Genomic DNA, 12,318 nt, shown 5'->3' on the forward strand with positions numbered 1-12,318 from the left:
TTCACATAGATAAAATATAAAACAAAAGACATTTCTGCTAAATGGAATCTTTTCCCAGTGTAGTCTTTGGGTAAGTTTTTTTATTCATTCAATTTTCATTTCACTAGCAAATAAACACTTGGAACTATTAAAACAATAAATGTAACTTGAGTTTCCTATGGGCACAATGTAGAGATAAGGTCACAGTAAGAAGAACTTGTTTCACTTGTTTGTATCCTCACTCTGAGACAGGAAGTCTGCCCCTGAAAACTTTTACCCATGCATCTCTGGGAGTCCTTCTGCTATCTTTACTACATCCCAAATAGACTTTCCCAGGTCTTCTCAATCTCCCTGGTTGATTGTCACTACTGTGAGTCAGCACTGCTGTTGGTCCCTGGGACTTTCTGAAGTCAGTGCTGTGGCTTTCAGAGGTGAGTCTGTGAAATTTCATATCACTAGGCTGCTAGATAAAATATTGGACACCCAGTTAAATCTGAGTATCTGATAAGTAAAGAGAGCAATATATAGAGGACGTACTTATACTAAAAAAATTATTCTTTGTTCATCCAACATTCAAATTTAACTTGGTGTCTTGTATTTTTATTTGCTATACCTGGCAAGCCTATCATGTACCCAAGCCATGTTATGCTCCCTGCAGTCTCTCCTGAGCTAAAGTCACATGTGTGCTGTGTACATGTGGGTAAAATCTCTCTCTCTCTCTCTCTCTCCTTCTTCTGATGTTTTTTTTTTTTTTTTTTTTTTTTTTTTGGCTCTTTAGCCCAAAGCTACCTTGCTTGTGCCTCATATATCTCAGGACCCTTCATGGAAACAACTTTCAGTGTCTTTCTGTGGCCGTCTATCTTGAGAGTTTGGACACAACCTAAGAATGTCAGGCTCACTGGCATGGGCTTTTTTCCTTGTCCTTTTAGAATTTCCCCCAAGGGCTTGCCCTACACATCTCCTTATTGGCTAGCTCCTCCCTGGCAAATCAATTTTTATAATGTAGGCTCCCAGCTCTATCAGCTTATGAGGTACATACAATTTTATTTCAGCAAAGACTTACAACAAATCTGTAATCATTGTTAGACTGTGATTAAGGGAACTGCCTTCAAAGTACCTCTAAAGTGCATGGAAGTGTTCTCTACCTTTGGAAGCACTTAGAGAAACTCCAGGGGAAAAGTGGCTTTGGGGCCTCAGCGCTTTAGAAATGTGGGTGAGTTTGACAGTGAAAGAAATTCCAAGCAAAAGGAACAGTATAAATGGAGGTAAGAAAACAGGGAAGTTCAGGGTAGGCTTACTTTGGTTTGGTGACAGCATATGATATAGTGTAACCTGAATCTGTAAGGAAAGTTGGGGACCTGGCCAAGAAAAGTTCTCCATGGCCATGGTCAGGAGCTTGTAACTTCTTCTCCAAGCAATGGGAAGCACTTACAGGATTTGGTTAGAAGAAAATAAAATCAACAAAATATAATCAAGTCCTGTTACACAGATTAAGTTTCAAGTGTGAGAAATTACAGGAGAGAGATTAGATTATCAGACAAATAAAAAAGATAATGGGTAATGAAGACCCAAGGGGAAGAGAAGAGAAAGAAAAGGAAAAAATAATTGAAAAGGAGACCTTGGTATGAAACCTTTGTAATCCATTTTAATCAGCAGAGGAGGATTTTTGTTTGTTTGTTTGTTTGTTTGTTTATTTATTTATTCCAGGCACCCATGCCTCTTCCAGACTAAGTCAGAATCTCTGGGGATGAGACCTACATATCAGTATTTTGAAGGCCCCCCTCATGATTCCTATACTCAGGCAAGATTGAGCACCATTACTGTAGGACAAGGGTTCTCCCACTTCAATAGGAATCAGTCACCTACAGACCTTGTTGGGTACCCCTCTGAAAGTTTCAGCAGATATGGAATGAGGTCTGAGGATTCACATTTCTAACAAGTTCCTAGCTGGTTTTGATGCTGTTGGTCCAAGGACCATGTTAGGAGAACTCCTGGCATCAGGACCAGTAGTTAATTAGCTATTACTGTGTATGCATGTCTTGGATGGTTGCGGGTAGGGGAAAAAAGTTAATTATAGGTGATGGACATTCTGACCCTGAGTAAATGACACAATAGAGATGCCATTCAAAGAGTCATAGATGTAGAAGAAAATAGAAGTTTGGCTTGAATGAGAATATTGAGAGAAAAGACAATGAAAAAAAGTGTTCTATGGGGGCCATTATAAATACAGAGTAGTAGGAAGAGGGAGCCAGTAAGAAGTAGAGAACCACTGAAGATGGAAGAGGAGAACCAGAATGGCACAAATGCCTCTAGGGGAGAGAGTGGTCAAGGCTACTGTACTAAGAACATCATAAAAATGTAACCTCCAAGATACTTCCAAAGCCACTGAACACAGAAACCAAGGTCTCACACTTTCCTTATCTTCTCTTTACTATCCTTACCAAAGAGAGGTCACATTCAGAATGATAACCCTGGAGGCAGCTTAAGGTCTTCAGTGCAAAAAACAGAGGGATCTGTATCCCTCATACTGTACTTACTAAGGAAATGAGGATACTACCATATGACACAAAGATTTTTCAGCTTTGAGGGTTGAAACAAAAAGGGCTTTTCACTTAATCAGGGTAAGGACAAAGTATCAGCATGCAAGCAGTTAAGCCACCAGCATTTGTTAAGAATTTACAATGAACCGGGTGCTGTTCTAATGCTGCATGCTGTTCCTGCTCACAATATGGTTCGTGGACTAGTGGCATCAGCATCACTTGCTAGAAATGCAGACTGTCACCCACACCAGACCTACTGAAACAAAATCTGTTTTTTAAACAAGATCTCTGGGTAACAATTAGAGCTTGAGAAGCACTGCTTTTAGGTATCATGAACTCATTTAACCTACTCAATGCTAACCTACTCAATGCTAACCTACTCAATAGTAGGGACTATGAGAAGGGAGCTGAATTACAAAGAGGTGAAAAAATATTTGTACAGGGTCAGAGAGCTCATGGGGCAATGATCTAAACTGAGACAGTCTAGGTCCATAGACCTGGATCTAACTTGTGTTACACCAACCCTCAAGAAAGTCTCCAATGGCCCTCAGCACCTTTCCCATCGTTGCTGGAAACTTTCATCCACCGTGGCTCTTGTCCAATGCTTCTAAGGTTCATATCCTCCCTTTTGTGCTCTGTGTCTACCATCCAACTTATGCATGTTAACCTCCTTAGCTTAGATCTCAACTCACAGTCACTTCCTCAAGAAAACAATTTCCAATACCCCAAGAATTGGTATTCCACTCTTTTTACTCTCATGGCATCATTTATTTTTTCTACTATGATAAAAATTTATGTGATTTTTGTCTTTTTTATGAGGCTTAAGCTCCTGGAGGGCAAATGCACATGTGTTTTGTACCTCACAGGATCTCCAATCTGCCCAATACAGAGCCTGGTACATAGCTGACACAGTTGTTACCTGGATGAGTGTGTGCAGGAATGGCTTTTGAACCAAATGTGTGTCTTGTCCATATTAACATGACCTGCAGTGACGCTCATAACCGAACATTCTCTCCCTCTACGGAATGAAGAAAACTGGTGAGGTGAAAGCACAGACCTGAACAGTCAAAGGGAAGTATAAACTTTGAGGCTGAACCCTAACCCTCCAGGCAAGTCTGCATCTGCCATGAACCTTCAGGACCTCCTGAAGCCATGAGAACCCTTTGAACATATTTCTGCTTTCCAGAATCCAGAGCCTATACTCTGCCTTCAGGCTTTGAGACAGCAGAGGAAAGTCAGAGTGGACCAGGTGAGGCCTCTCCATGTTGGGAGGGTAGATCTGGAGGGAAAACATTGGCTGTTCTAACACAAATCCTATAACTAAACAGAGTCCATTCATTCTGAGCACTGCTCATCAGGTACCTTTCAGAGGCCCTGAATTCCCTTGAATGACAGAGAATAAGCCTTGATTTCAGTGAATGGCTCTACCATAATAATCCTATCTGAGCAAATTGGATTGCAAGGCCACTTTAAAAATATACTCCACTGTAATTTTGTGTTTCATTTTCCCAAATACTCTTGCTCCTATGGATAGTTCCTATACCTTGTGTTCTCATATTATATTAACATAATTAGGCTAACTAGGCCTTACTGTTGCTACTCTTGTAAAATAACTGCAAACGGGCTTGAGAAAAATGCTGCTGATGTTTTTTCTTAAAGAGATGGTTAGATTTAATTTCAACATTTTTGGAAAATATTGAACGACAGTAATCAGCTTTAAGCTTAACCAGGTGACGTCCCGACTACAGATGACAGGGATGAGGGTTTCTCGGTATGCAATAGCTGCTTGCTAATTCTCCAGGCATTTCTTCAATGTCTCTACCACATGACTCAATCATATGGATACAGACTCAACTACTCAATTTTCTTATGGGTGTTTTTGGTCTGAATTGACACGTGCTACTTTAAGCTCAGTCACGAATGAAGAATACTTAGGTCAACCTTGTGTCTTAGACCTGAGTTTCTCTAACTCTCAAATGCATACGAGTCATCTAGGGGCCTTGTGAAAATGCAGATCCCATCAGGTATGACCTGGGGAGTTTTCATTTCTAATAAGCTCCCAGGTGATACTGCTGCTGTGGATCCATACACAACACTTTGGAGAGCAAGGTCTTAGAAAACAAAATGACATTGATTTTGTGGTATACAATGCAACTTGGCACCCTTATAAGCCAGATGCATTGCCTAAATGTTGCTGTGTGCCAAGGCTGTGATGAATGTAACCCTATCCACCAGCACTGGGGCAGAAATAATCCAGAGAAATGAGTCACTTCCAGGATTCCACCCTGGGGAGGGGGCCCCCAGGGTGATCTGTTTGACTCAGGGAAGAAACAGACCTGCTGTCCAGTCTAGAGCTGTCTTAGGCAAATATAGAATCTTGGAATTTCCAGGTTTCCTCTTTAAAAATATTTATACTGAGCACATAGAGAAGTGTTTGGATGTATCTAGAATAAGTTTGAGCATATGCTGATCACTCTAAAATTGAATTAAAAGCAATGTGGTCCAATAATTATGTAATAGCTACCAGGTTAAAATGGAAAATACTTTCCAAACACAATATAAAAATGAATTAAATTAGCTTGTTTCAGTTAAATAATGTGTATCATAGAAAAGATTGGGAAAACAACTGTTAGAACTAATTATTGCTTAAAGTGGCAGGAGAGGCAAGGGAGTGGATCATTTTATTCCTCCTGTGCTTCCACCATGTTGGATGCGTCAAAGAGGAAAAGCTAATTTTTCCTTTCCCTTACCCCAAGCTCCTGGTAGTCTTGTACCACTGAGGGAAGTACCAGCAGATCAACTGAGAGTAAGAAAATGAGAAGAATGGAGAGAATCATTTCTGTTCCTTAAAAAAAAAAAAAAAAAATCCCTTAAACCTTGATTTTCAAAAATGAGAAGAGTACAAACAAAATTACAAAAATTATTTAGTTCAGTTAAAAATAGGTCTTTGTTAAAGTCAAGTAGAAGGAGATAGACCCCCATACCAAGGAAGTCTTTTGCCCATTTGGATGCTCAGTGTTGGAGGAGGTCATCAAGAGGACATAACCATCGGTTGACCCATGAGCTGGACCTGGACCTGAGGCTCCTCACCACCCCACCCCTGGCCTTGGAATGTATGTTCTGTCCACTATTCTTATAGTGGGAGATGTTTTCAAGGATGCAGCTCTGAGAGAGCAATGTGTTGTTGAGATTACCTGGACAGTGTATGTGACTGAAACCAGATAGGCCTCTACATAGGCTTTTAAGATTCTTGTGGGTAGGTATAGAGGTCTACTCATCTTGGGGCTGTCCAAGACAAGACTTATAGGTAAGTTCTCTTGCTCATTACACCTGCCACCTTCCAATCTAGAGCAACCTGCTTCTTCCTTTGGTCTCTCTTTGCCCTCTTTGTGTAGGGACCAATTTTTAAACCAGGACTCAGAGAGATTTAATTAACTAATTCTGACATGATGGCTAGGAAAGAGATGTTACAATAATTTCACTAGGAGACTATGATTAACATCATTCAATAACATAGTTCACATCTAACCAAGTACATCTACTTTATTCCACAGGAATAAATATTCTAGTATATATTCCCAAATCCACTGTGATGATATTCATCTACTACATAGTGGAATGTTACAGAAGAATATTAGGACTTGAGGCCCAGACTGGTGATGGGACTTGTCCATTGTCACACAAATCTTTAAAGAACTAGGTTTAGAACTTAGATGCTCTGAACATTTCTTAATTTAGTCTGCATTGTTTTATCTCATGCTATCTAATCAATCATTTTTCCTGATGCCAATTTAAGACAAAAACACCCAAGCTTGTCTGGCACAAAATCCTCTGTCTGAGAACCTGGGGCCACATTATAGGCTTCCCACTTACAGTTGATCCTGAACCCTGACCAGGGTTTGTTCTGAGTTGATGTGAAATGATATTAAAGATGAAATCATGTGTCAGTGAGAAATGTGCTAAACAATTTGTAGCAGGTTCCATGGTACGCACAGGGTAGAAGTTTGTCCAGATTGGAAGTTTCATTCCCTTATGGGTGAATAAGAGAAGTGAGGCTTCATTTCACCAACTTGTGGACTGGTGATTGGCATTAGATTTGTCTTAGTATAAAGATCTGTTGTTACAAAGAATGGTACAGGGTGTGATAGGACCTAATATAGCATTGGGATTAAGAATATGAACTTTGGTACAGACAGACCTAGATTTAAATCCCAGCTCCAACCTGTACTACCCTGGAGAGTCTTGTAGAAGTCATTCAACCTCATGATCTTTAGTTTCCTTACCTATCAAGTGACAATAAAAATATTCCTCTGACTTATAAACTTGTAAAAATAGCATGGCGTGTCTAAAACACCAGTATCACATAGTACACAATATGAACATTCAATAAGGTAATAATGTTTTCCCTTATTAGAAGATAGAATCAGGAAGGTAAGCTTAAATCAAAATATGCCAAGGTAAGATCCTGACATGGATGTCTAATAAGATCTTAGGATAAACTAGGGAAAAGGTCTATAGAATGACCTTTCTTGGAAATTTCTAAAAATAACGTTGGTCCTCATTCTCCATGTTGGCTTAAGTTGTCCTTCCACTGAGACTGGAACTAAGGAATCAATGGCAACAGCTTCCAAACCTGGAAATGTACCCAAAGAAACACTGTCCCTCATGAAGAAGCAGGAAAGTCTTTTTTTGCTCTTGTTCTTAAGTGCAGTGTCTTGAAGCACGAATGCTTCAGTTAAACATCTGTTCATAGGTATGATATTAATGAAATTTAACAGGGAGGACAGGCTGCAGGGGAATCAAATCTGCTTCATTTCCTCCTTGCCATTTGCCATGGACCGCATTTGTCTGTCTCTTCTTTACCTGTGCTTTCACTGTGGTAAAAATAAAGAACTGGAGACATGGAAATTGTTACTTTCTTAGAATTAGCCAGATGGAAAAGTGAGGTCATGATGGCCTACAAGGAGAAATACCACCCGCAAACACCTGGACCACTTGAATAATCACGGAAACATTTCTTTGAGTCCAGAGCAGTCCTTGCTTAAGGATTTTGGTGACTGATTCATTTTATTCAAGAGCCTGGTCCAGCAAAATGTTAAGTATTTGATTTAAAAATTCAGTCTGGCCACATTGTATTAACCTATATAATATGTAGCTTTCCTAAGGGGGGGGGGAGGGGAGGGAGGCCTCCAAACCAAAACACCTTATAGAGATCTGGAGAATATAGAGAATACCTTTTAAAATAAAAACATGCCACAGAAGTTTGAAAAGTGGTGATAATTTTGTGATATCACAGTACAAATGTCCAAATTAATAGGCTAATCAATGATGTGAATACTATCTACAAAGAATCAGATTAGGTTGGAGTGGGGGAACACAAATAGCATGCTTAGAAGGAATATAAGACTTGAACTTTTACTTAATTGGGGATATAATAATGAATATGATAATATAATGATTTTAATAACAGGTACACTCAGAGTTCATATTTCATAGGTGTGGAAATTATAGATTTTGGCATATTTTCTACATAGTTTTTGAAAACGTGTGTGTGTTTCATATCTTCTGTAACATCTTTTTTCATACCAGCTTTATTTGAGCCTCTTTTTGGAATTTGATGCCAGCCAACTTTCTATGTCCCTGCTTCTCTGGATCACCTTGTCAAGATAACCATGTTTATCAGAAGTTCTAAACCCTTCTGTGCTCAGGACTACTTGGGTGTCTCAATAATATTTGGAAGATGCCTTTCCAATTGTCAGAGCTGTTTCTGGCCACTTCTTTCTGTTAAACAGTGTTTACACATCTACAGAGGATCTCCAAGAACTGACCTACTGCTTCTTTCATGTCAAGAGATTGCCAATTCCTACCCACATTATCCAACCAGTGCTATTTATTTAGCCACAACTCCTGCTTCCCTGGCCCATCGATAACATCTTCCATCGTGAAAATTTTCCATATTGAGTTGGGAAGGGCGGTGACCCCAGTAGGACAAAGGAAAACAAAATGAATTAGAGAGCTATAAAATGTAGTATAAAATTTCCTCTCAAATCGCATACACCAGAAGTTCTCAAACTTTACCACATATCAACATCACAGGGACAACCCTTTGAGAGTCACTGCCACATGTGAATCAAAATCATTTCCAAATAACATGCAATCCAAACAAAAGACCCCCTCATTTTGCTCTGTGACAAGGAGTTCTTTACCTAGAAGTTCTTGGAGACACTTTGATAAGATTCTAGGTATTTGTGGTACTGTACAAATTATATATTATGTTACATTGGCATGGGTGCAATTACTACTGGATGCTTGAGAAAGCCCACTGCTCTCAAAAGAGACTCCAGGGATTCATTTTCTCAAACAGCTTCTACAGCTCCCACTGAGGCCATGCACAGAGAGTCAAGCCAGCACACTGGAGGAGGCACCAATATTAGAATGTAGCAGAATAAGATCTACAGAGCCTATGTGTATAGAGCCAATGTGTAATTCTCCTGTTCTCTTTATGGTAAATAGAACAATTTTACTACTACTACACTGACCTTTGTAATCAATTACTCCATTCTTCTATGGTTACCCATTGACTCTTACTAAGATGTAGATCTACCAACCAGTCAGCCAGAAAGTTTAGATGGAGCACCAGTTATAGACCTAATATAGTGTTGGTTCAATGAGGAACCCCAGAAATTGCAGAGTCCCTGCTCACAGATAATTCTGGGTGAAGATACTGACATAGATTACTTTTAGGCCCCATGAGAATAAGAACCTTGCTTTTCTTACCTAAAATCCTGTCTTGTGGGCCTAGAAAAGCCCCTAGTAAATCAGAGGAGCACAACCAATCATTAAGTGAGTGCATCTAAGACCTCAGGGGTTTATACTGTAAATATCATAATGATATTGCCAGGTAAACAAAATATTCACAGTGGCTGATTGGACAAAGCTCTTACACCTGGAGAGTACTGCTAAATAAAGGAAATAAGGGACCCAACTAATAATGCATATGAATAATCAATAAACTTGCCTCAATAGGTAAAACAAATTGATGCTTAAATATGAAACAGTTCCAAACCTTTCTTAAACCAGATGTCTGGCATAGATAAGAACTCAGGTAAAAGACTGTGGACTAGAAAGATCACCTCTCCACTGCATCCTTCTCTATAGCAAGTAATATTGTTGATGGCAAAAGATTCAGATAACAAAAAGCATGCTGCCCAACCATATATTCATGCTTCCTTCAATAAGTATGAAGCAAGCCAGCCTTTACCTAGATTTCAAGCTGATGAATCACCTGTCTAGTTTCAGTAAACCCCAAGGGACTGCTCAGCTTTGTAAAGCTGAAACTGTGTCAGCCTCTGGATGCATTTAAACAGGACAACATGCTAAAAGGAGGCAGGTTATGAGGTTTCCTGAAGCATCCCTGGTTTCTAAGTGCATTAAGCCCTCCCTCATTGGAAAAAAAAAAAAAAAAAAGCTTTTTAACTAAACAAAACCTGGAGAAAGTTCTTTTTAAATCATGTATGGATGCTGACTCCATCAAATCCATAAACAGAAGTATTAATGATTTCCTATGTGAGGCCATTCATTTATCCAAACTGACGTCCTTCCTATTCCATTATCTCCATGGAAGCACACACATAGCCTTATATACATCAGAAGAAAGAAAATTCCTCCTTCTTGGGAAACACCTGTCTTGGGAGTTCTTGGTTCTGAGCATGCACAGGGTCGAGCATACAAATGGTGCAGTGACTCTTTTAGAAGTCACATTTGTCCCTGAAACTTCAGTCACCTGGAGACTGCATGCCTCATTGCCTGCAGCAGCTCAATCCTGACAGTGTAGAATGAATTTAGAAATCTCATTTGAGGAACAAAATTTGACTTGAGAGTTTAAACAACACAATATATCTAATGCTCAAATAATCTTTCTTTCTTTCTTTTTTTTTTTTTTGCAATTTTTGCTGACTGTAGAATCAATCTTTCTTTCTTTCTTTCTCTTTCTTGCTATTGGGCTGTTATAATAATTTTGGTTTGGTTTGGATTTTGTCATGGAAAAGGAAGATGACAGGACTCAGTAAACTAGTACATCAGGGAGCTGCATATCTCCATTTTTACACACAGAAAATTTCTGCTTCTTTTGCTATGCTAACACACTTACACATAATTCCTGGAATCCCTACTACATTCATATCCACTGCTCTCAGACACACTCTCACAAGGCACCAAAACACAAAATCTCTGCATGTCAAAATCAAGCCAGGCTGAAGATGTAGATAGGTGGATATGGCACCAGGTGGATGTGTAATCAGTAATAAGAAATACATAGAGCCCCATAATGAAAAGAAATCCCCCAAATTGTTCAGGATTCCCCCTCCCCCTTCCATTCACTGATTTATTAACCCTGAACAAAGATGTAATTGCAGGGTCTCAGAAACAACTTTTTCCCTTTTTTTTTTTTTCCATTTTTGGCATTTGTTTTGTTTGGCTTTGAATTTCTTAATATCTAGTCATACCATTCATTGCCTGTTTTCTTCACTCAGTTTGCCCATCTTCCCCTCCCCCAAGAAATGAAAGAAGCATTAGCTTCTGAGTCTTAAGGATGAGACCTCTGCATTTTCTTTGCTTGTTTAGGGCAAGAAATGAAGTGCTGCCTCTTTAATTGGCAGAAGCATGCAGGAGGAGCATACCTTTAATTTAGTGTTGGGATACCTCACTTGCACCCTGGCTGTTGTCTTATTGGAGACGGCAGCCTGCCTGAGATCCTCTAGCACTGAAATAATATCATCCAGCACGCATTTCTTATCCTGATTTTTCAACACACACAGATGGGAAAAAGTATAATTATAGCCCTTGTGGTTCACCTTCATTTCCAGCACGGCTCGGTGGGTCTGCAGGATCCCCTCAGCCTGGAGCAAAATATTGTCCCCGGGTGGGGAGAGGAGGATCACCCTGCCATACCTCCCAGGGGTGTGTAAGTCCGAATAGAGCTGGTTTTTGGACTGGTCCAGGGGGAAAAGGCTGCTGGCCAGGCTGCGCTCGATCTTGGCCAGGCTGTGGCTGGGAGCGACCAGGCGCTCCAGGTCGCCCTCGGGCTGGAAGCGGTTGAGCGCGCTGAGGCCGAAGGTGATGGTCAGGACTGCGGGCACGGTGAGGAAAAAGACCGGGTGCCGGCTCACGCACAAGCCCAGCCTGTGGCAGAACGACTGGAGCCCTCTGCGAAGCACCTGCCGCAGCATCCTCCACCAGATCCAGCTCGCAGGCGCTCCCGGCCGTCTTAAAAAGCACATGTGACATGTGTAAGCGCCGGGCTTCCCCTCACTCCCCCATCCCACCCCCTCCCGGCCAGCCCCCTTCCCCACACCGCCGCGTCCCCACCCCCGCCGCTTCACCCCCAGCCACTCCGCCTGGTCTTTCCCCGGCCCCACCTCCATGCGCTCTTACTACTCTTTCAAACACTGCAGCAAGTTGCAGCAAGGCGGGCAAATATCGACAGCGCGCGTGGGGGCCCGCGGCGGGCGCTGCGGGGGCACCGCGGGGCCCACTCCTCCCCGGCCTCCCCGCGCCCTCGCCGCCTCCTGCGCCCCTCTCACCGCATGAGCTGCGTTCCCGCGGTCTAGCCCTTCATCTCGGTGCTGCAGTCCCCCGGTCTCCCTCGCTGGAGGTGGTTCGGTGCGGAGCGTCCCACAGATGTGGATTTCCTCTCCGTCCTGATGGGGTTCGGTGCCTAACTGGAACCATGTGCCTCGGTGTTGTAAGAAGCAGACATGTGCCCCAGAAGGGGTGGGGGGGGGCGGGGAGCGGGGAGGAG

The 12,318-nt window shown here is 41.5% G+C and overlaps 1 protein-coding gene across 2 annotated transcripts in view; it reads right to left on the bottom strand.

Annotated features, from left to right (window-relative positions):
• PTCHD4 (patched domain containing 4) overlaps positions 1–11,797 on the bottom strand; it is a gene marked incomplete at both ends in the record, with an annotated part of 171,612 nt that extends 159,815 nt beyond the window's left edge. The window contains one exon of one of the 2 annotated variants that reach the window (XM_080807055.1): positions 11,372–11,797. In XM_080807055.1, coding sequence (XP_080663181.1) covers positions 11,372–11,797 — 426 coding nt within the window. Of the gene's footprint in view, positions 1–11,197 lie in introns of both variants that reach the window. The other variant, XM_080807054.1, reaches the window with a different exon arrangement.
• Between the last annotated feature and the right edge of the window lie 521 nt (positions 11,798–12,318).

This window comes from Martes martes, assembly GCF_963455335.1.
Source record: "Martes martes genome assembly, chromosome: 6".
Lineage (NCBI taxonomy): Eukaryota > Metazoa > Chordata > Mammalia > Carnivora > Mustelidae > Martes > Martes martes.